The 25,430-nt window shown below is 34.1% G+C and overlaps 1 protein-coding gene across 1 annotated transcript; it reads left to right on the top strand.

Moving 5' to 3' along the window:
* The first annotated feature begins 966 nt into the window (after positions 1-966).
* Positions 967-8,789, top strand: LOC140853157 (uncharacterized). The gene is made up of 2 exons (XM_073247246.1): positions 967-1,369; positions 8,289-8,789. The coding sequence occupies exons 1-2, from the start codon at positions 967-969 to the stop codon at positions 8,339-8,341; spliced, it is 456 nt and encodes a 151-aa protein (XP_073103347.1). The 3' UTR covers positions 8,342-8,789.
* Positions 8,790-25,430: the final 16,641 nt, after the last annotated feature.

Below are 25,430 nucleotides of genomic sequence, written 5' to 3'. Positions count from 1 at the left end.
AAGTTATATAATAAAGTTAATTTTCATTTTTACGAATATAAAAGCATGTCAAGCAGTAAAAGTACACTTGATGGATATCTTTATAAGACTACCACTATCGGTGGCTTTTTATTTAGTCAATGCATTAGAATTAAATTTTGACTATTTCATTGCATTAAAAATCATAAAAATTAAATGGTTTTTAAGGAATTTTTCGAGGGAACACCAATAAATTATTTATTTAAATGGTTTTCCAAGGACTTTTCTGGGGATTTCAAAAATTATTTATTTTAATGGTTTTCCAAGAGATTTTGCCTAGGTATTGCTAATAAATTATTTTTTAAATAATTTTCTAAGGGAATCTCCAAGGAATTGCCGATAAATTAATTATCTACCATATTCTTACCTCTTAACTGCTAGTATATTCTTATATTAATTAACTATTACATATCTTGATTATATATACATAATTAATAGCTAGAAAATAATGTATATTGATTATTGAATATGACTTACATATCTTTATTATATATATGTATAATAAGTAGGGTCGACCTGGCGGGTTTGGGATCTATGGGGAACACCACGATGTCACTATATGGAATTTAGGCTTATTTGACAATTACTGTTCTGGGGTTCAAAAGATGCTTTCGATAATTTTAAATTATATATATATATATATATTTTGATTAGAGCTGTAAATGAGTCAAGCTATTATAAGCTATTCGAGCTCAACTTTTATTCAAACTCAGTTCGACTCGACTGATATCGATCTCAAATTGAGCTCAAGTAGCTCAATTAGTTTTTTGAATCGTGCTCAAAAAGCAAAATACTCGATTAGAAAGCTCACATATCCTACTCAAATATTTATATATTATATTAATTTTATATTTTAAATTATAATATATATTAATATATATTGTAAGATATATCTGATTTTATTTTAATTGGTTAAGTGGCTCAGCCCAGCCACTTAACATTGAATCCATGGCCATCCCGCTAATCCCAAATTCTAGAACTCGCCTCACCACCTATGCTCTCGTTCGTGACAGGCCAGCCCCACCGCCCACGCCCTCATTCGTGACACCCCAAATCCCTTCCTCTTCCTTCCCGTCCCATGCCCTAGGTTTGATCTTCCGTAATCTCGCCGCCGCCAGCACCCTCACCGTTCCCATCAACCTCATCCGTCGCTACCTTGCCATGCTGCCTCGCCATGCCGCCTTGCCATGCGGCCATACCGTGGCCACACCGCCTTGCCGTGCGGCCTGTGCCCTCGCCGTGCCACCACGCCGCCTCGCCACGCCACCCGGCTGTGCCACCTCGTCGTGCGGCCCGTACCCTCGCCACCCCACCGTGCAGACCAACACCTCCATCTCCCCGCAATCCCAAGGTATCTTGTTCTCCTTCTTCCTCCTATTTTTCTCTCCGCCTTCTTCTTCAAATGGCGGAAGAGAGAAGAGGACAGGAGGAGACCGCATTCCCCTCCCCAACTCTCTGTGATGTGTGTGTGTCTCTCTCTCTGTCTCTCTCCCACTTCGCCGCTGTGTGTGTATCTCTCTCTCTGTCTCTCTCCCACTTCACCTTCTTCTTCAAATGGTGGAAGAGAGAACAGGATAGGAGGAGCTAGGCCACCTTCCCCTCCCCCGCTCTCTGTGCTATGCGTGTGTCTCTCTCTCTATCTCTTTCACGAGCCTTTTAACCACTGCCCAATAGGATCTGCTTTGCAAAAAAAAAAAAAAATTATGCCATAAATAATAGTATCATTCGCAAAGTTAAATTATTCTTTCTTAAAAATTAAAAAACTATATTATTATCTTATTTTTATCATATTTTATATATTTGTTATTGATTATCTTATGTGTTATATTTTTGACAGAGTATGGACATTCATGATTATCGTAGTTGAATGTATAATAGATTTTTATTGAACCAAAAGAGTTATACAGATGAGTTTCTAATACGGATAGAATGGTTTATTCACTTTACATGCCAACAATCTATATTTTTGAGTGAGGAAAAAATTAGGTGTTCTTATTTCAAGTGTAAAAACATAAAGTATCTCACAGTAGAGGAAGTAAAAGTACATCTTTTGGAAAAAGATTTCAAACCTGACTATTAGTATTGAACAAAACATGAAGAATATGAGCCAACTATGAGTACTGATATTCAACTTGAAAGAGTATTGTAGGTGATGAGATTTAGAGCTCTATGAGTTACCTAATGGAAGGTGGTGAAACCAAAAGCTAATTTTAGCTTCACATTAGACCAAAAAAGAGTTATTTGTGAATGGATAAAAGGGTTGAAACTGCTCGATGGATATGCTTCAAATCTGGGTAGATGTGTGGATATAAATGAAAGCAAGTTATTTGGGATGAAGAGTTATGATTGCCATATATTTATGGATTGCTTGTTGCCCATTGCATTTAGAGTATTACCGGAACCAATATGGAAGCCTCTTATCGAGTTGAGTATATTCTTTAGAGACTTATGCTCAACTGTGCTGTGGGAGGAGGATTTAGTACAAATGGAACACAATATCCCTATTATCTTATGTAAGTTGGAACATATATTTCCATCTAGTTTTTTTGACTCAATGAAACATTTACCTATTCACCTACCATATGAAGCATGAGTTGGTGGACCTGTTCGATACAGATGGATGTATCTCTTTAAGAGGTAAAGAATAATATTTTTATATTTATTTCAAATATTTATCCACATAATCTTTCATATCACATGGACTAACATACAATGCTTTGTTCTTAGGTTCTTTAATAAATTGAAAAAAATGGTTAAGAATAAAGCTCGCCTTGAAGGCTTTATATATGAGGCATACTTAGCACAGGAGACATCTTATTTCTATTCGTATTATTTTGAGCCTCACGTACATCCTATGGGCACTAGAGCTAATCAAAATGATGATAGAGAAGAGTATGAAATAAGGCGCCAACCAACTCTTTCAATATTTAGTAACTTTGGCCGCCTATCTGGTTAGTGTAGAACTCGGTATTTGAATGATGCGGAGCTTACTACTGCAACATTACATGTATTGTTAAACTGTGATGAAGTGAAGCCATATCTTAAGTATTGAATCCTCCTTAACTCCACACAGAACTTTATACTCAATTAATAAATCTATCGAAACGAATACAACATGGTAGTTTAGTATGTTTGTGCAGTATGTATATGCTTCTACTCCTGGATGTCTTAGTAATGCTCAGATAGATACAAGGATTGAGGCTTCATTTGCATTATGGTTTCAAGATTATGGAAGCTTTAACTCCTGCTTGTGCCAATAGAAATTTTTTGTTCATCTGAAACATATGTACTAATACATTGTTTTTGCAATTTATGATTAGGTGCATAATCCATGTAGTATGATATGAAATCAATACTTGAATGACTTAGCCTGGGGTCCCATGAGAGTGGTAAAAACATAGCCCATGTATTTCATTGGTGGATTCAAATTCTACACAGATGCATACAGTAAGGGCAAAAACAATCAATAGTGGAGTATGTGTAAAAGGCAGAGGATATGGTGATAGTGAAAGTGATTTATATGGTATTCTTAAGGAGGTGATGGAGTTACAGTATCTTGAACAAGGTGATAAAAGGATGGTGATATTTTACTATGAATAGTTTGATCCTATCATAAATCGGGGGATGAAAGTACACAAATAATATGATATTGTTGAGATTCGACATAATAGAAGGTATCTAAAGTTTGATCCATTCATTCTTCCCCAATACATGGTGCAAGTGTATTAATTATTTACCTTATCCTGGAAGGATAAGAGATAAGATAGATTGGTGGGTGGTCATCAAGATAAGATCGAGAGATCTAACAGATAATGACCACATCTTGGAGCTTGCTTTTCAAGATGAAGAGATGTCTTGAGTCAATACAATAGATGATAATGACTCAGTAAAATTTTATGAGACAGTGAGAGATTATTTGAGAAAATTGATGCATATCTTGAAGGCACTATTGACGATGAAGAAAAAGAAGATGAAGTTGAAGAAGAAGAGGAAGAAAAATATTTCACTAATGAAAATGATTTAGAAAGCAATGAAAAATATGAACATGACAATGAGGATGATGATGAGTAATGATGATATAAAATTTATGCTTCTAGGTAATTTTTTTATTTTTTTTGCCAGTAATTATGATATAAATTTTTATTTTATATTTTGATTGTTATAATCAATATTTGATATTTATTTTGTTTTATATTTACATTGTTGTGCATTTACAGATGTCATCTTCAGATCGAGTTCATGGAAGGAAAAGAAAAAGTTATCTACCTCTCGATCAAAGAAGACTCGTACAACCACCACAACCATCACAGACTTACCATCACCCATAACCATCATGGCCCTCCAGATGCTTCATTCACTGCCTTCTACCACTGTGACACCCTCTTTCTCTCCCATTACACCACTCTCTTCCACCGTGCCACATCCTTTTCCTTCTATTCCACCACATCTCCCTACTATGATCTCAGGGGCTTTTACTACTCAACTACCATATTCTGGTTTCATTCCACCTTCCATTCCTACCACTTTTACCCTACCCCTTCCTCCACAATGCCACCATCATTTTCTACATATCCATCACTTTATTTTCAATATACAAATATTATGCCACACACACCTAGCCATACTTACAGCCCTTCTTTTCCCACACTGTGGTCCCACCTAGGCAGTCACCATCTATCCAACATATGCACACTCCTGCCACTACAACTTCTAGCCAGGGGGCTTGCATAGGCAGACATCAGAGAGGGCAACGTTAATTCCAAGTGGTTATGAATAAAATTATATAATATTTAGTTTATTGCACTATTTTATTCAGTTGAAATGAATATACATAATTACTTGACTGTTGTTAATTTGTACAGTTTCGATGACGACCATATGGTGATCCCTGCTTTGATTGAAATTCTTAAGAGAAAGTACAATGGTCTTTACTCTTCATAAAAGAAGATTTCAAAGAGGAAACGAGACATGATGTTTCATGAATTTGAGGCAAGAATATTTTTTAAGTTTATTGGGTACCTTTGTTTGCTTTTATTTGAGTTAAAAAGTATCTATATATTTTATTGATACCGAACTTTTTTTTTCTTTTTGGTAGAAAAAATTTAATGGGATCCAGAGGATGAGTAGTATATCCGAAGGAATTGAGAGTATCATAGTTTAAATCATCTTACTAACATTTTTAACAAGACTTATGAAAATTGTAACTGCAAGCTAGATTGGATTGGGGAGGGTGTATGGTGGGAGCTATGGAAATATCGAGATAGTGATGAGTTCAAAGCCAAAAATCAGAAGAACAAGAAGAATCGCGCATCTGATTGCAGTGGATTGGGCTTTTCACTTTACATTGGTGGTTCCATTAGCATTAACGACCATATGACAAGATTGACATTAGTTTATTCTTTATGATACAATTTTTTATTTATTATTAATGCATATATATTCTTTATCCACTTTATATTGTTAATAATATAATTTTATTTTTAAAATTGCTAATGTTGTTTGTGTTGTAAAATTTAGATGCAGTAGTTGGATCGGATATCTATATTAGATGAGCTCTTCAAACACACCCATCAAAAGAAAAAGGATGGCACTCAATGGGTGAATAAAAGAGCAGAGACTAGGGATGGTAAAATCGACCCGACCCGATGGGTATGCATCCTATCCAAATCCGATCAAATCCAAAAAATAAGATTTGATTGGGTTTGGGTAAAATCCGAAAACTATAGCATGGGTATAGGTAGGGTATGGGTAGTACTATTTTCTACTCAAATCTGAATCCGAATCCAATCCGAACCTATGGGTATGGGTAATACCCAAACCTATACTCGAATATATATATTTATAATTCTATTTTGATAATTCTGTCTTGGTTGATAATATGCATAAATTTATTTTGATTATTTATATGTTCTATGTTGAATTGTAATTCTATTTCTATGTTTGATTTCTATAAATCTAGATTTATAAATTATATTCTATATTGAATTGATAATTTTATTTTGATTGATAATATGCATAAAATTATTTTGATTGTTTATTTTTTTTGGATATGGGATAGGCATGGGGCAGGTATGGATTGGGTATGGAGAACTAGATTACTCGTGGGTATCTCGAACCCATTGGATATGGGCATGGGTATCTATTTTGTTACCCGATCGGGTATCGGGTAGGGTTTGGTTTAGGGTATTAAATTCAGATTTGAAGATGGTAGTACAATATCCGATCCAAACCTACCCATTGCCATCTCTAACAGAGACGGCATATGTAAAGTATTCAAAAAATTTTACATTAATTCACATATTTATACTATTTGTATGTTTACTTATTGTATCTAATTTTTTTGCAGATTAATTTTACACAGAAGTGGCAAGAAGTGCAATCAAGTCAAAGCTCGACCGGAGAGGATGGTGCAGAATCATCACAATAGCAGCCTCAGTCATCCATGATGCATATATGGAAAGAAACAATGGAGGAAACAAGAGATGGATTTATGGACTTGGATCATAAGCTAGCTTGCTGATAGGCTCCTCATTTTTTGACTGCACATTTTTACGAGTCCCTAAGGAGTGGATTTACGAGTGAGAGAAGATTTATGGTATGTTTGGGACTGTATCTGCTCAAATGAGGAGTTAGCTGTTCAGAATAGTCAATTAGCAGTCCAAAATAATGAATTAGCCATCCAAAATAGTGACTTATCTGCTCATATTTTTTGTATGGAGGAGTTCATGCACCTTACGATGAAGAAGATGTAGGTCAATCCATCTATCTTAGTGCAAGCTTCATCCACAATTTAGCATCGCTTCCAACTGCTACCCTGCAAATGGTGATGATTGTGATGATGATGATAATGATCAGGAGGAGGAGGATGGTCACTTATGATTTTCTTTTTTTGCTATGCTTGGGATGATGATGCTTGTCATACTTTTTTTTGTTATGGACTTGGATATGATGAGGATGATGATACTTGTGGATACCTTTTTTTAGTTATGGACATGGATATGATGAGGATGATGATATTTGTGGAACTTTTTTATTTATGAACTTAGATATATGAGAAGGATGATATTTGTGATGATTATGATTTTCTATTAGGATTAATATGTTATATTTATGAATATGATTTGTTGTTATAGAGATTATTTATATATGATCAGGTGTATTAAAAAAAATAGGATATTTCAGGTTCATTTTAATGGTCAGATTTAAATATTATAGTGAAATATTTTTCTCAAATTATATTTTGCGAGGGATTATTTTTTCTCGAAAAGTCATTTTATGAGAGATTATTCCCTCGAAAAACTATTTAGTGAGGGATAATTTCCTCGAAAATATTGAAAAGTCACTTGAAAATCTCTCAAAAAATTTTCCTCAAAAAATCTCTCAATTTTTTTTTCAAAAAATCCCTTGGAAAGATTTCCTTGAAAAATCTCTCGAAAAATTTTTCTCGAAAAATTTTTTGGAAAGATTTCCTCAAAAAATTCTCGAAAAATCTGTTAGAAGTTTTCAAAAAAAAAATTTCATCAAAAAAACCCTTGAAAAATAAATTTTCTCGAAAAAATCCCTCGAAAAAAGTTTTCGAGGAGGATTTTTCGACGACCTTATTTCCATCGAAAATATAAATTTTCATTGAATTTTTTTCTTTTTTCCTCGTAAAATCCCTCACAAATGGTCCTTTTTCTTATAATGGCTATTTATTTTTTGTTATCAGTTATATATTATTTGATCCATGCCACTAGGTTATGTGGCCATACTTAGATGTTGGAATTAGTATCGTTATATAGAAAGCACACTTAAAAAATGGAATATTATTCTCTAATATTTCATAAGCATGAGATTTTGCCTAGTTAATTGTATGCATTTGATTTTTTATAAGTGAACATGCTTTGACCCACTTTGAAGTTTTTTGTCACTTATTGGGTTAATGTAGCTCGTTACTCTTCTTTTTTTTCTTCTTTTATTAGATTCTAAATTGTGATTGCTTGTTGAACTTTGGGAAGCATGCTAGTTAGTTTGTGAGGACTTTGTAAATTTTAGTTGTTGTGTTTTCCTGTTCATCTGATCTTCTAGTAGTTCAGATTAGATGTGAAGACTTTTATCTAGATTATGTCAATATTGTCTTGGAGTTTATATGACTCTTATCATCTTGGTTATATGTCGATGAACAAGGTTTGTAAAATGTTATTTAATTAGCTCTCAAGGAGTAAAATTATTATGTCATGGCTATTATGAAATGATTAGATTTATTGTTCACATAGCTTTGATGTCTGCAGGATCTGCCTTGCTGGGATATGATGTCTATTACGCTCTGAATTTGGGGCAGTAGATTTCAAAATGCTCTACACTTTATCATTTTTCCATTGGCATAGATCTCAAAGTTTATGCACTTGATACTGGCATAGATCTCAAAATGAGTTTATGCACAGATCTCTACATGGTCATCTTCTCCATGCTCACACCGCTCCGACCCCAACTCATCTCTTCCTTCAATGAGACTGAGGCCTCCAATGACAATGAGATCCATGCCACCGATGAGTCCATCAGCAAGATTGAGCATTGGTGATGAGATCAAGTCCAACAACAATGAGATTCATGTCCATTCCTACCCTTTTTCTTCTTCCCATTTTCTCCTCTATTAGGGCATTATTCCTTTGTTCCTGCATGGACACACTCAAACAACTGAGACAAGGTAGAATATCTCTGAGACATGTCCATTTACTATGTTTTAGTTACCTGGTGCAATTGAAACCAAAAGGGGGAGGTGCTTCCATTTGCCTTGGGGAAAGTTGTGATTATATATATATGGTGGGCATGAGTGATGATGGTTATTTGATGATAATGCAGGAATTAGACTTGAGTGAGGTGAAGTGAGGCCCTTGAGTTGATATCACGCTGTTCTCTCCATAATATCTAACGGAATAACACATATAGTTACACCAAGATTTCACACTGCAAAGTGGTTGGTCCATCAGGGAATGTGAGGAAGAAGAAGCAGCCTTCTGACCAGCACAACCGCCACCAATTAACCACTTATAGTGAGAGAGCACCAAGTACACTAGCCCAAATGATCATAAGAACCATAGAACCAGTCAACATTGTAGATGAAGATGAGGGTTGCCAAAGTGGAATCAATTGCATCCCTTTCTTCTGGAAAAACTTGGCATTACTGGCACCATGCTTACCACCACTGTCACAGTCATTGCCATGTTATATCTATGGAGATAGGCACTACAAGAAAATAGCTTATTAGACACGGTTAGCTAGCCGTCGCTAATAAGCATATTTATCAACAACTTATTATGATGGAAAAAGTATATACCGTAATAAGTGTAAATAGTTATTAGTGATGGTGATTTTGTTATTAGCGATGAAAAATCATCAGTAATAAGTAATACATTATTAGCGATGGCTTTAGCGATGCAACGTTACCGTCGCTAATAATTAGTCCTAAAAACATCCTCTCGAGTCCCGACGGGCTCACAGAACCTTCCATCACTCCCCTTTCTCCCCCATCGGCTCCCTATCTTTGATCGCCCTTCTCCCATGCCATACCATCGGAGCGCAACCTCATCCCCTCTACCTCACACCGTCGTCCCTACCTCGGATCCAACTCCCCGCACCGGATCGATGCTTCCTGAGCATCCTCTTTCTTTCTTGATACTACCAGCTGCCTCCTAGAGTCGGTGTCCTGCCGCCTGGCCTCCCCTCTTCCTTCCTGACCTCTCCTCTTCCTTTCCCACCACTGTGCCCCATTAGATCACCCTTCCTCTTGTCGGATCGACCGTGCCCAGCCTCCCCTTCTTCCCCCGCCTCCCCTTTGTTTCCTTCGCCTGCACCATCGGACCCATGCCCCACCTCTCTCCTTTAGAGTGCCCAGCCGTCGGAGCACCGTACCACCATTGGACTACGCAGGTGAGTTTTAGCGATGGCTCCATCAACATCACCACACCCCATTCCCATCTTTTTAAAATTTTAAATATTTAAAATTAGATTTATCTGATCAAATTAAATTAACAATATTTAAATTTAAATATTATTATTATATTGAATATTAATAATATTTAAATTAATAATATTATTTAAATTAATATTATTCTCAGAAGATGGAACCACTCGAGAAGCTTTTTGACGAGAGTAGCCCTACTGCTTTTGACAATAAGGATTCAAGACTGGGCCACCACCAAACCAGCTCTGACCCACTCATCTACTCCGATGGTGGTCGGAGCAGCTAATGATTGGATTCTAGGCTCTAGGCTCAGCCCGAAGTCCAAAAAAAATTTTTGGATCAGACTCAAGGAGAGGTGTAGCCTAATCTAGTCTGATCCATTTCTAGCCCTATGATAACCAACATGAAGAGGTGATGATATTTAGTTTGTTTTAAAGGTGCATCCTATCCAAAAAGGTGAAGAAAAGAAAGAATAGAAGAAGTGGAAGAAGAAGAGAAGAGGAGAATCTGAAGAAGAATCCAAAGGGTACCAAGCATCTGAAGAGAAAAATGAATAGTCAACCCCAGGAAGGAAGGAGTCGACCCTAAGGACAAAGGAGTCAACTTTGACACACTAGAAAAGACAAGCATGCAGTAGGAGTCAACCTCAAGGTAGATGGAGCATTTTTGAATAATTTAATTATTTTATTTACTTTTCATACTTGCCTTGCATCCTTTCAATTATTATATTGCTTGCCATATTAATATAATTAATCTATGAATCTATTTATTTTTATTTTCAAAATTACAGGATGAGTATTTCTAGATGATGGAGCCGTGCTAGCTGAGGAGAAAGCTTTCGTATGGATAGCTCATATGATTCTACAGCACCTGCACCATAGGGTAAAATCTAACACTAAAAATTCTCCATTAGGTTATTTTATTTTTACTATCTGATATAATATTCTTTATGATCTTTTGCTAGATGATGTGGGGTCACCATTGACCTACAGTCACATGGAGTAGCGGCCAACCTGAGCCTCAGCACCATGGTAGAGGATCCACTCGACTCACAATACCTCTGACTCAACCAGAGGATAGAGAGCTAGTGCACATTCAGAGTTGCACGTAAGTACTAGATCTTCGAATAATATTTTTTAAAATTTTTTATCATTTTATAATCAACATTTATTGTTTAAATCAATTTTACAAGACATTTTGAGAGCCTGGATGTCTCGTGTCATTACAAGGATTGTTCGACGATTGATGCCGGGGTTATAATGAGTTCTCCAGTTGACCGTCGGGGGCTCGTGATGCTGTGTGGGAGATGTTTCTGGTAGGTCAAAGGTATTTAATTTTTAAATTACAGTATATTTGTATTCTATTTATTGATACATGCCATCCTTTATTTGTAGTCATATTATTGATTCGAGACTTCTCAGGAAGAGGAGGCCGGCTGTCGGATCTTTGAGGAGGTCACCACATGTCAGCTCCGTGATGGGCTATACCACCTCAGACAGTCTGTCATTGAGTTCTTCAGTTTGACTTGCCATCGAATGAAAATCTTTCATGGATTACTAGATGCAAGAGATGTTTGGGAAGCCCTCTATGACCAATAAGCAGTGGAGTACTTTAATAGATGGTAGAGGATCCGACAGAATTGGACCATCCAGCAAGATCTGATCAAGGACACCGACAGCTCTGTTAGCACACATTTCATTACAGATAGATTGATAAAAATTTAAACTTATATTAATCTCATATTTTGTTGATCATATGTTACTTTTTATTAACTTGATTTTTTTATTTATTATAAACATGATCGTGTGATAAGTGACATATTTTTATATTTATTGTAGATATTTTTGATAATTTATGATGCTAACATCTTCTTAAAAATCTAATTTCATGAATAAATTAAAATTTTTTAAAAAATAAATAATTTAAAAAATAAAATTAGAGCATATTTATAGAAAATAGATGTTGATTTAATTGAGCAATTTAACACCAAAATAATAAAAAATTTTAAAAAATTTAATATATATTTTTTTATTTTTCAGACAAAAATTAGAGCAAAAATCAAGCCAAAATATCTTAAAAAATAAATTTTATTACCTTCGGTGCATGGTGGACCGACCGCTCGATCCACAGAGTCAGGGCGCGATCCACCAGAAACAATACACGATCCATAGGCGCGGCTCACAGTGGGTTGAGATGATTTTATGCGATCCAACAATCCACAATCATCCTGACTCAGATCCAACGGTTGCTGTTCGTTGGTGATTGATAAGAGAAAACTTTTGCACGATCCAATGGTCAAAACTCAATCCATCGTGCGATCCAAGGCTGAGGATGCTTCCGACTTTGAATAGGAGATCAGAGGCACGATCTGACAGTCCAAATCTTATCTGAAGTATGATCAGACGGTTAGAATCGCATCCGAATGTAATAAGGAGAAGAAAACTATTTTTTGGACTGATCTGGGTGGTCCAAAGATGATCCGACGGTCAGAAATTAATGTAAAGATATTATACATTTTTTAAGAGTTTTATGACTTCTTTTCCTACCAAAAAAATATAAAAAATTTATCTATAAATAGGGGATCCAGAAATAAGTCTTGAAAGAAGAAAAATTGAGTGAAAAGTTAAAAAAAATAGAAAAAAATATTAGAGTTTAGAGATTCAAGGAGAAGAAGGAGAAAAGTCAGTTCATTTATGGAGTACAATGAAAGAAGGAGAGATCATCAACCATCTTCCCGATGAGCTGAACTGATCAACTTTAAATTTTATTATAGTTTTATTTTTATTTTATTTTATTATTTTTTTAAAATTTTTTGTACTTAAATTTTAATTTAATTAATAAAATTTATTTTCTTACACTATAAATTTTTGTTTTTATTTTTTTTGTAGTTAGATGCTAGGATCTAATTAGTAGATCTTAGTACCAATTTATTTTATTTTTTTAAATTATTATTATTTATTTTTATTGTAAGTAGATGCTAGGATCTAGTTAGTAGATCTTAGTACTGAATTTATTTTTATATTTTTAATTTTTATTTTTGATTTAAATTACTTTCTTCAAAATTTTATTTTTTTTTCAAAAATCAAAGATTTCAAATCAAAATCTTACTTTCTCTATAGATTTGACCAGACTTGCTATTTTTTATATATTTTTAATTTTTATTGAAGTCAAAATTAGATTGATAATCATGGTGTCCTAACGACAACATCGCGATCATATCAATTTTTGGCACCGTTGTCGGAGAAGGCACCAATTTTAATGTTTGATTTTTTTTATTTTCTTATGAATATAGCTTACTAACTTTTCTTATTTTTTTTATCTTTTTATAGAAAAAAAAAAAGAGATAAAAGCTTTCAATTTTGCTCGATGAGATCAATCCTAACCCTAACCCTAACTATTTTTTTATTAATTACTTTTTTTTTTAAATTAATCTAAAATTCATCCACATAAACTAATAAAAATTACATGACAAGAGTAGAAACTTAATTGTTAGAAGCATTCATCATCTTAAATTTTTTTTGATAATCGCTGGAGACAAGATAAGCTTTCAAATTTATTTAATTTCATGCATCTAATTTAGTTGCATAGAACCCTCTTATTTGAAATTGGTTATGCATATCATCTCAAATCAATTTAAGGGCAGCACCTATAACAAGATAAGGTGGAGATTTCATCACCCTTTCTTAATCCAAAAACAACCAACCAGCATCCCGCATTAACCCAAACCTAACTAAAATCAAGTAGACATTGGCCCTAGGATCAATTGAGTTCAGTTTGAGTATTGTGGTGAAGTCAAGTGCAAAGTAAGTTTGGACTCACCCTGAAATTGATGTCTAAGGTTAGAGGTTACAAAGGCTCAGCCTAAGTGGACTCGTGGTTATCTAATTGGTTCGTTAGCTTACTTGGCCAATTCAATTGGTGTCTAAGGCAAGCAATGGGGGACCCCACGACCCCACCTCTTACCTGGCTAGTTAAAGGAAGTGAGGATAAATCAATTTGTATTTAGGCTAAGCCACTCTATATCAAACTGTTAGGTCTAAGAAACTCATAGGTGTTTAGGTTTAATTGTTTGCTAACTTGATTGCAATTAACACTTACCACAACTAATTCTTCTCATCTTTCACCCTTAGGTCTAGGCTTTCTTAAGGATCTCACCTTTAGAACTTCTCTCTTTCTTTCTCTTCTCTTCTTTTTCTCTTTTTTTTTCTTAAAAAAAAAAAAACTCAATCATATATTAGGGTTTGCACTGGTATATGCACGGTAGAAGATTTTTTATCCTAATCTAGTTGAACCTAATCCTGAAATTGAACGACTGATTCATGCTCAATCTGAAAATCAAATGGCTGGAGACCCTAGAGAACCACCTAGACAGATGAAGAAATATTTTATTTCTTCTACCTATAACCCATCGATTTGTATCCACTTACCTGATATCCCTGTAAGCCATTATGAGATCAAGTCGACCACAATCTAAATGGTTCCATTTTCTATGGGAACACCAATGAAGATCCTTACAAGCATCTAGATGAGTTCTTAAAATTTGTTCCACGATGAAAATTCAAAATTTTACTGATGATGCACTTAGACTGACCCTATTCCCCTTCTTGCTTAAGGACAAAGCCAAGTACTGGCTTGGCATAATAGAAAGATTGATCCGAACATGGCTGAAATGCAGCATGAGTTTCTTAAAAAATTTTATCCCATAGGTCGAACCAACACCATGAGGCGAGCCATCATTGGATTTGCTCAACTTCTAGGAAACAAATTCACGAATCATGGGAAGACTTAAGGAACTTCTTAGAAAATGCCCACACCATGGTCTATCTAAGTGGCAAATTGTTCAAGCATTTTATGAGAGTTTAGGTGACCAATACAGAGAGATAGTAGATGCATCTTGTGGAGGTGCATTCATGAGTAAGAGTGAAGATGAAGCCTATACTTTGTTGAAACTTTGAGTGAAAATTCATCAATCATGCTTCATTATCTTCTTATGAAAGATCAATCCTCACCAAAAGCAGACAGAAATTTTTGAGATCAAGCAAACAGACACTAGTTCTAAGGCTGATTTGAAGCTAATAGCCTAAAAATTAGATAAATCGACCTTCTTGCCCAGAAAATAGATCAGTTCTTAACCTTAGGTCAATAATCTCCTGTGCAACACACACAACTTTTAATTATCAAAAATTTATTCTATCTATGCTAGCCAGTCCATCATGTGAGTGAATATCTTACGGTTCCACAGTTTTTACCTTTCATCCAAGAACAAGTTCAAGCTGCCCAAGGTTACTCCAAGCTTGTCAATGATCCATTCTCTAACACATATAATTCAGATAGAGGAACCACCTATGAGACCAAACTCAGGTTCAGACCAAATTCCTCCTATACAAAATTTTCAGAGTAGACCTCCATACCAGAATTATGCCTACAATAGAGGTCAGTCTAATCAGCCTACCAGCACCATATCATAATTAGCCACCATACCCACCTCCTTAACAGGCTAATCTAGCCGACGATAGATTTAATCAACTTCAAAATTGATTATGACCCAACAGCAATCTATCGTTAGGTTAGAAGCACAAATAGGATAGTTAGCTGAGTCTACCATGAGGAGAGAACCAAGTCAATTACCAAGCCAACCAGTACCAAATCTCAGAAACAATCCATCCACCCACCAACCATCTAGACCAAGTCATCAATCTAATGTCCCACTTAAGAATCCCCAATTTGAGAATGTCAAAGTATTTTTGAGCTTAGAAGTGGTGGATTCTTAAGGACCATATCCAGACCAGGTGAGAGAGGCTAGTACTGATGCTAGCCAAAATAAAAATTTGAAAGAAGAGGTTAGTACTGAGACTAACCCAATAGAAAAACCTGAGTCCAAATTGTTACTGATCAGAGTGAAAAAGATAAAGAAAAGAAGAGAGCAGATGAGTTACCCGAGACATATAAACCAAAAGTTCATTCCCTTCAGTCCTAGAAATCGTTTTCTCGTAAAAAATAAGGAGCACACAACGAGAAATTAATAGAATTGTTTAAGCAAGTTCACATTAATCTACCCTCCTCGATGCAATTCAACATATCCCAGTTTACGCTAAATTTCTTAAAGAACTTTGCACCCAAAAGTGTGAGCCACGAAAAATAGAGAGAATTGTGCTATCTGAGGATGTTAGTGCAGTCCTGTTGAATCTATTACCTCAAAAATGAAAGATCCTAGTGCTCCTTTGATTTCATGTGTTATAGGAGGCATCACTTTTGATCAACCCTATTAGACTTAGGAGCTAGTGTCAACCTACTTCTAACCTCAATCTATGAAAAATTTGGGATAGGAGAATTGAAACCCATCGGTTATTTTGCAACTAGCTGATGGATCTGTGAAGATGCCACAGGATCTGATTAAGGATGTTATAGTCAAAGTCAACACATATTATTTTTCAGTAGACTTCCTCATACTTGATATGGAACCATCCCAAGAGCTGAATCAAAATCCCATAATTTTAGGACGTCCATTCCTAGCCATGCCAATGCCAATATCAATTGTAAAACAGAAGCTATGGATATTTCTTTTGGGATCAAAAGGTGAGAATTAATATTTTTAATGCCTCAAAGTATGCTCAAAAGGAGAAAGCTGTTCGATAATTGATCTGATAGATGAGATAGTTGAAACTGATTCCTCCTTAGATTTGAAGAAAGAAGATTTTTTAGATGAACCCATTGAAGAAATCCAAAATCAGAAGATGAATGCCTTGTTTGATTCACCTCACCCAGCACATTCACTATCTTGCTCAATGAAAATTGAACCCTTACCTAAGCTAGAAACTGAACTACTACGTCCTTCAATTCAGGCCTCACTACAACTTGAACTAAAATCTTTGCCTGAATCACTTAAGTATGTGTTTCTAGGACTTGAGAAAACTCTACCAGTAATCATTTCTTCTGATCTAACCCTCGAGCAGGAAGATCAATTGCTAAATGTATTGAAAACACATAGAGAGGCCATAGGTTGGACCATTGCTGATTTAAAAAGTATTAGTCCGTCAATATGCATGCACCATATTTATACAAGGACAATGTCAAATCCATCCGAGAAATGAAAAGATGCTCACCCGAATATGCAAGAGGTAGTCAAGAAGGAGACAATTAAATGGTTAGATGCTGGTATCATTTATCCTATTTCAGACAGCCACTGGTGAGTCTACTCAATTGTTCCAAATAAATCTGGACTCACGGTTATCATACTGACCTTGGAGATCTATGCCAACATGACTTTCTACTGGGTGGTGTGTTGCATAGATTATAGAAAACTCAATGCAGCCACCGTAAAGATCATTTTTCTTTATCCTTATTGACCAAATCTTAAAGAGACTAGCTGGCCAACAGTATTTTTGCTTTTTAGATGGATACCAGGATACAATCAGGTAGCAATCTACCCAAGAGATCAGGAAAAGACACCTTCACATGCCCTATGGAACCTTTGCTTTTCATAGAATATCTTTCGACTATGTAATGCACTCGCAACCTTTCAAAGGTGCATGATGTCAATATTTTTAGATATGGTAGGAGATTTTTTAGAGATATTCATGGATGATTTTTCAGTCTTTGAAGAATCTTTTGAAAGTTGCCTCAACAATTTGAAGAAAATGTTAAAATGATGCATTGAGGTCAATCTAGTTTTAAGTTGAGAAAAGGGCCATTTCATGGTTAAAAAGGGGATCGTATTAGGGCATATTGTATCAAAGAGAGGGATTGAGGTTGATGGAGCAAAAGTTGAATTGATTTCTAAACTTCTTCCACCGACTTCTATTAAACAAATTCGATCTTTCTTTGGCCATGTAAGATTTTACCGTGCTTCATCAAAGACTTTTCTAAAACATCCCGCCCTTTATGTAATCTGCTTGCTAAGGATGTCTCTTTTAACTTTGATGAAGAATGTTTTAAGACTTATGAATTTTTGAAAGAAGCTGTGACCAAAGCTCCAATCATCCAACCTCCAGACTGATCACTACCTTTTGAGATCATATGCGATGCTTCTGATTTTGCCATAGAACTGTCTTGGGCCAAAGGATAAACAAATATCTGTAGTGATTTACTATGCAGCAGAACTCTGAATGAAGCTCAAATGAATTATATCACAACTGAGAAAGAATTACTAGCTATAGTATTTGCCCTGGAGAAGTTTTGATCATACTTGTTAGGATCAGAAATCATGATTTATTCAGATTATATGGCTTTGAGATATCTACTTTCAAAGAAAGATGCTAAACCACGATTATTAGATGGATCTTACTGCTACAAGAATTTGATATTGAAATTCGAGACAAGAAGGGATCTGAAAATATTGTAGTAGACCCCCTATCGAGGATCCTAGTTGAAGATTGTGAACCTGCATCAATTGGAGAATCTTTTCCGGACGAGCAACTTTTAGTAGTTTACACACAAAGGCTCTTGATTTGCAGATATTGTGAATTACTTAGAAGTTGGACAAATTTCTGATGGTTAGTCTAAGAATGAAAATGATTAATTCTTTACTCAAATCAAGTATTATGTTTAAAAAGATCTTGAACTTTTTCAAATTTGTGCGGATCAGATCATTCGTAGATGTGTTCTTGAAACTAAACAATTGAGTATCTTGAAATTCTATCATACTCTTACTTATTAAGGATATTTTTCTGGATAAAAAACTGTGGTCAAAGTATTGCAAAGTGAATTTTACTGGCCCATATTGTTTAAGGATGCTTATAATTTTAGTCAGAAATGTCTTAGATGTCAAATTTTAGAAAATATTTCAAAGAAAGACATGATGCCTTTGAACCCCATCTTGGTAGTTGAATTTTTTATGTTTGAGAATTGATTTTATGGGATCTTTTTCACCCTCCAATGATTTTGAATATATTTTGGTGGCTGTCGATTATGTTTCTAAATGGATTGAGGCAATAGCAACACAAATCAATGATCATAAGATAGTCATAAAATTTGTTCAAAGGAATATCTTTTCTAGGTTCAGATTTTCACATACTATCATTAGTGACAGAGGTGCCCATTTCACAAACTATCATTTTCGAACACTGCTACGAAAATATGGAGTCACACATAAGATAGCTATACCATACCACCCACAAACCAGTGGCCAAGTTGAAGTATCTAATAGGGAGATCAAGAATATCCTGCAAAAGACTATTAAGCCTGATCGTAAAGATTAGTTAGATCAATTAAATGATGCATTATGGGCCTATAGGACAGCTTATAAAAACCCTATTGGAATGTCTCTCTACAGATTGATTTATGAAAAAGCATGTCATCTTCCGGTAGAACTTGAACATAAAGCATATTGGGCAATCAAGCAACTAAATTTTGATTTGAAATGAGCTGGTTCCAATTGGATGTTGCAACCAAGTGAATTGGATGAATTGAGACGAGAGGCTTATGAAAATTCATGAATTTATAAAGAGAAAATGAAAGCCTTTCATGATAAACATATTTCAAGAAAAATCTTTGAGCCAAATCAACAAGTCTGGTTATTTAATTCAAGACTAAAATTATTTTCAAAAAAATTAAGATCTAGATGGGATGGACCTTACATTGTAAATCAAGTATTCCCACATGGTGCAATCAAACTTTATGATCCTAAATCAAAAATTTTTAAGGTAAATGGTCAAAGATTAAAACCATACATTGAAGGGATGTCATTAAAATAAATCATTGATCAAGTAGCATTAACAGACCCATACTGAATTGAGCTGCATTGTGTCTGGCTGAAGATGATAAACTTAACATTTTTTGAAAGGCAACCCAACTTTTGCTTTTTATTTTTTTTTTATATTTTGTTTGGGTTAATCGAGTTTTGCTTAGTATCTTTTGTAGGACTGAAGACAACATTGGCTAAGTTGGGGGAGAATAATTTTGAAAAGATTTCTAGATCAGGTGGTATCTCTCCTTTTTTTTCTCTTTATATACACCCTTCATTTTTCCTACTCTATTGAGGATAATGTCGATTAAGTTGGGGGGGAGAATAATAAAATTTTTTAAATTTTTAAAGTTCTCAAAAAATTAGAATTTAGTATTTAAGCACCTGATTTACTTAAGAATCGAGTTAAATCATGTATTTTTAAAAGAAAATTGATGCACAGATCAGAGAGTTTGTGAGATATTGAGGAATCAACTATTAAGAAAACTCAATAAAAAGTTAAGTTTAGAATTTAAACAGTTTTTTTTGAGCATTTCTAAATTTTTTACCAACATTAAAGAAGAGTTTACTTTCTATGGGCTTGTGTAAGGTAACTATATATTTTTTTATATATTTAAAAAAAAAAGATAAGAGTTTTCAAGTACTTCATGTTGAGTAACTGGACCTCTTTACCTAAGCAAGCATTGAGTTTGCGTTAAAAGGTATAAAAAACAAAGAAGCTTTGTTGTAAAGCTAGTTTTAACTCGTAGCCTGTTTGATTCGAGCAAGTAAGTCTGAGGGGTATTCTATACTTAGTATCCTAAAGCATCTGGTTTGAGAGTGATTATTGAAAACTCGCTATATGGATCAAACAGAAAGCTTAGGGGTTAAGACACTCAATAGCTGGGTCATGTACCATAACAGCTACAGTTATGGGAGGCCAACCACCAGTCTAGGAGATCAATGATTACTTAGATTCTAGATCCAGACGGATTATGATAAAATAAAATATTATTTATTAAATTTTTATATATATACTGGTATGTATAATAGCATTAATGAATTTTTAAAGTATATAGACAGATTATGCAAAGTACGTCGTAGCATGGCGTGATGAGGATCCATCCTTTCAGCCCCTCTTTAGCTTGAGGGATGCTCACGACCATCGGAGGGGGTACTAGAGTCAGATCATAAAATTGAGCATAGCTTCGATCCTTTAGTAGCTTGCTGATCTTCGATGTCCTCCTCTCAGTCCTTGATGATTCATATGTGGGGTGATGCATATGTCGAGGAGGTCGTGCAGAGATTTTTTGTTAGTACCTCAGAGCTTTCAAGACGTCGTCCGTAACATGATGGTTTATATTCTCTAGGATCTACATCTGCGTGATCAACTGAGCTTATTGTCACAGCCATCACAGTAGCTAAATTAAGCAGTATTAATAAATTTCTTTACTTGCTTTAAATTTTTATGTTTAGAAGCTTCACATAGTTAGACTTGAGTCAGAAAAAAGAGATATAGGGTCATAAGTCAATCTTTTTATTTAATGGATGGGATAGACATGTACATATGTCTGTATCATCGAATAGAATACGTAGGAATAATTCATTCGGAAATTGGAGTATATCAAAATATATTCCTTCGTATCAGTTTAGACTTGAGGCAGAAGGGAGGGGTATCAGATAGTCAAAATTCAATCTAACCATTCAATGGATGGATCGGAGCTATTTATAGCTTTATATCATTGAATGAAATGTGTAGAAATAATCTATTCGAAATTATAGGAGTATATCAAAATATATCCATTCATGCCAGTTTAAGCTTCAAACGGGAGAGAGGGAGTATCCATAAGGTCAAAATCTAACTTAACCATTTGATGAAATACTAGCTAGAGGCGTCTATAGCTCCGTATCATCGAATGAAATATATAAAAATAATTTATTCAAGAATCAAATTAGTATATTAAAGTATATCCCTCCATAAAGGTTTAGGCTTGAGACATATTAATTACAATAGTTTTATAGTTTTAATTAATTTAATTCTAGAGTTATTAATAATATTTTATTTTTTTATTACAGAATGCTGGGATATCTAGCTCTCCTCCATCTACTACCATACAGGATGTATAGACCATCTCCATTGATTTTTTTTATAGTTTTTATATATTATATTTGAAATTTGAGCAGTATTAATTGTATAATTTATTTTTATTTAATATATAGTATTAGTTTTTATTTATGATGGTGATAGTTAATTGTTAGTTGGTATAATGTTCGTAAATATAATTACTTGTTAATTAAATTATAATAGGTTTTAATAAATATAATTACTAAAATATTTTAATTTAAAAAATATTTAATTATTAGTGATAGCTTTAGCAACGAAAGTTCTATCATTAAAATAATTAGCGATGGCTTATTAGCGATGGATGCGGTCCCTATTATATTTTCTAAATTTTCTAATTTTCAAATCCAGAAAAAATTATAAGCGATGGGTTGTTGCCGCTAAATGCCATTGCTAATACCTTTATTAGCGACAGCTCAATTGCCATCGCAATAAGGTGCTTTAGTGTTGGGCTTTTTTTCGATGATTTTTTAGCGATGGTAGTGCATCACTAATGGTATTGGCAATGACATTTTGCTTATTAGCGATGGCATTTGACCATCGCTAATAATACATTTGCTTGTAGTGAGGGATGGTGATGATGATTTTTATGGCAATGACAGGGGCAGTTTTGATGGTGATGGTAGGCAAAATATAGGGTTTGGAGCAGGCGATGCATGGGTGGCAAAGATTTTGGTGGTAGGAGTTTTAGAGGAGGTAGCGATGGAGGAAAATGGGAAGCAAAAATCCTAGCTAGAAAGGAGGAAGAAAGGGTTTAGGGCAACTTTTCTACATCATTAGTTCATGCATATCAGCATCCATTAATTGTCATATAATAGCATATGACCATTTTCATCACGATCATTAGGCATAAGTAATAGCCAAGAAAGTAATTGCAATATTTGAAAATTGAGTGACCTAATTGTAACAAATTGTAGTTTAGGATAAGAATGAAAATCCCTATAAAAATTAAGGATTTTTCACATAGTTAGGCTTTTTCTAACATATTTTAAGAGCTTCGATGGCCACCACTAAGCAATTCTAGGTCCTCCTATAGTAGGTCCAAGCTCTGATCACTGGTGTATAGGGCCTACAGCAGGCACTATAAGAAATCTAATTTTTTGCAACAAAATTTTTTTGTTACTAAAGATAAAATTTTTGTTGCTAAAACTATTAGCCACTAAAATTTTTGTTGCTAAAAATTTGTAGAGAAAGCCTCGTAGCAAAAGATTTTAGCGATGAAATTTTTTTTTCATCGTCAAAAGTAATCAACCAAATGATGAAAAAAATTTGCAGTATTAGTAATGAAATATTTTTATCACAAAAGCTTAAATTTTTATGCTAAAATTATGATAAAAAATATTTTATCATCAAAAATGAATATTACTCATATAAATTTTTATTATTATTTTTAATTTTAACGATGAAAATAGCATTTCATCGCAAAAATTAGTGATAAAAAAATTTTATCATAATTTTTGTGATGAAATAAAAAATTTCATCATAATTTTTGTGATGAAAAAATTTCATCACAATTTTTGCAATGAAAAAAAATTTCATCACAATTTTTGCAATGAAAAAATAATTTCATCATAATTTTTGCGATGAAAAAAATTTCATCGTAAAAATTGATGAAAAAAATTGCAATAAAAAAAAATTTATCGTTAAAAAGAATTAAGAAAGAAAAATAAAATTTGTGATAGAAAAAATTATTTTTAGCAATGAAAATTCTTTAGCGATGAAATAAAAAAATTCATTGCAATATATAGTAAAATTTGAATATTTTAGGATCGTTAAAATTTTTTAATTATTTTTATGAAAAATTAATATTTCATCACTAAATTAAATTATAGATGAAATAAAATAATTTTTATTTTTTTATCATGAAAGTATCTGTTTAAATATAAATTTTTATCAGATCAAATATATTTTACATAAAAATATATGAACGTAATAAAAATATTCAAATTTCAAATAGTAATTTCAAATAGAAATAAATTTTGTAGCCATCATTGTCATATATAAAAGTATGAGTTCATATATCATTTAAAATTTAAAAAAACTATAAACTATGTATCATCAGAGTCATTGGCCTTGTTCCTTGCTCCATGCATCGATCTCTGGCCCAATGTATGTCGTGATGGCTGTGCAAAGGTGGCATCATATGGCTGTAAAGGTGCTAACTCAGAGGCATCGATATCGAGCCATCCCATCATCATAGCCACTATCCTCTCGAGCATCTGACTACGATTCATCCAGTAAGTAATTTGATCCTGCATCATGCTCATCGATGTCCTAACTACCTCTGACATCGAGGCATCATCAGATCGATCGGATGATAAACTATGAGATTTTTTTGATCGCATGGTATGCCCAGATTCTAGCTGCCGCTTAAGGATGGCATCCAGGATCGCATCATCTGTCATCGAATAAATCGGCCGTAATCCAGCATCACTGTCAGATCGAATCTTCCTCATCATCTACTTTCTCAATTGTAATATTTTTTCCTTCACAATAGATCAAATAACATCATAAATTTATTTCAAAGCCTTTAAAAGCATTCAAAATATAGTACCATACTCATATGACGCTGCCTCACCTCTTCGGTCACAAACTCGTCACTCTTGTTTTGATAGAATTTATCATAGGCATCGACCCCAGATAGTCCCTATTCAAACAAAAAAATAGAAGAAAAAAGATATCAAAGTAATTTAAATATTCAATAAAAACTTACAGAGTGCAATTGCAAATGTAGTTACGTACCATCCTCTTCATTTCTGTGCAAAAGAGCACTTTTTTGCATGTGAATAGAATCAATCTTACTCCTATTTATCTTATTCGCCTCCAATCATCACTAAAAAATACGTATAATTATAACCAATAAAAGACATAACAATATCAAAATAACTTGAAATACTAAACATACTGAAATATCTCACTCTCAAAATACTCCATAACCACCACCAATCGTCACTAGACCCAGCCCAATTTCTATAAGACTAGGTCATAGGGTCAATCCCTTTGTCTACAGCTATTGCAGTATTTATGAAGCCTATATCATCGATCTTTGTATCAATTTGCAGCCATTTTGAGAATATATGCCGTCACTTGTTCGTTGGTGCAATCTTTGAAATCAATATTATCCTACACATATAAAATTCATTATAACAAAAACAAAGATATAGAATTATTCATGTAATAAAGAATTATCCATATAACAAAAAATAATATGGATCATACAATGATGTGCAAGATATTTGAAGTTAATTCTTACCTTGATGTGAGAGACTAGGGCATCGCGGTATCGAGGTGCTACATGCTTGAAACCTTCGATGGCCCATAAAAATGATTCCACATATATAAACTGATCTCATTTGTGACTATACTAGCCTTTGTGCCAACCAGATGATCCCAAATATTTATACTTTTGATTTTTTATTGTGCGTATGCATGTATTTCTCCAAAATGAGGCCCCTACAGGACCACGCACTACGCGTCGCTACTATGTTTCTGCATATAAAATTTATGAAATGAATATATATCATTTACCAATAGATGTATATAACAAAAAAATATACATATTTTATAAATTGATAGAGATGTATCTGCAGGGGGATGATGCTGCGGTGCCATGACCTCTGGCTGAGCAGGCTCTGTTGAGTACAAGTCTGCTCTATGGACTCGGATAGCTGAGTCTCATCTAAATT

This window comes from Elaeis guineensis, chromosome 13, assembly GCF_000442705.2.
Source record: "Elaeis guineensis isolate ETL-2024a chromosome 13, EG11, whole genome shotgun sequence".
NCBI lineage: Eukaryota > Viridiplantae > Streptophyta > Magnoliopsida > Arecales > Arecaceae > Elaeis > Elaeis guineensis.
Note: the sequence above shows the minus strand (reverse complement) of the source record. Positions and strands in the feature narration are given on the sequence as shown.

What these genes read in the sequence shown, in the direction of transcription:
- LOC140853157 (XM_073247246.1), top strand. Translation starts at nt 967, where the DNA reads ATGGCCATCCCGCTAATCCCAAATTCTAGAACTCGCCTCACCACCTAT. An exon ending in CATCTCCCCGCAATCCCAAG is followed by an intron (nt 1,370 to 8,288) that starts GTATCTTGTTCT and finishes TGATGTCTGCAG; the next exon opens with GATCTGCCTTGCTGGGATAT.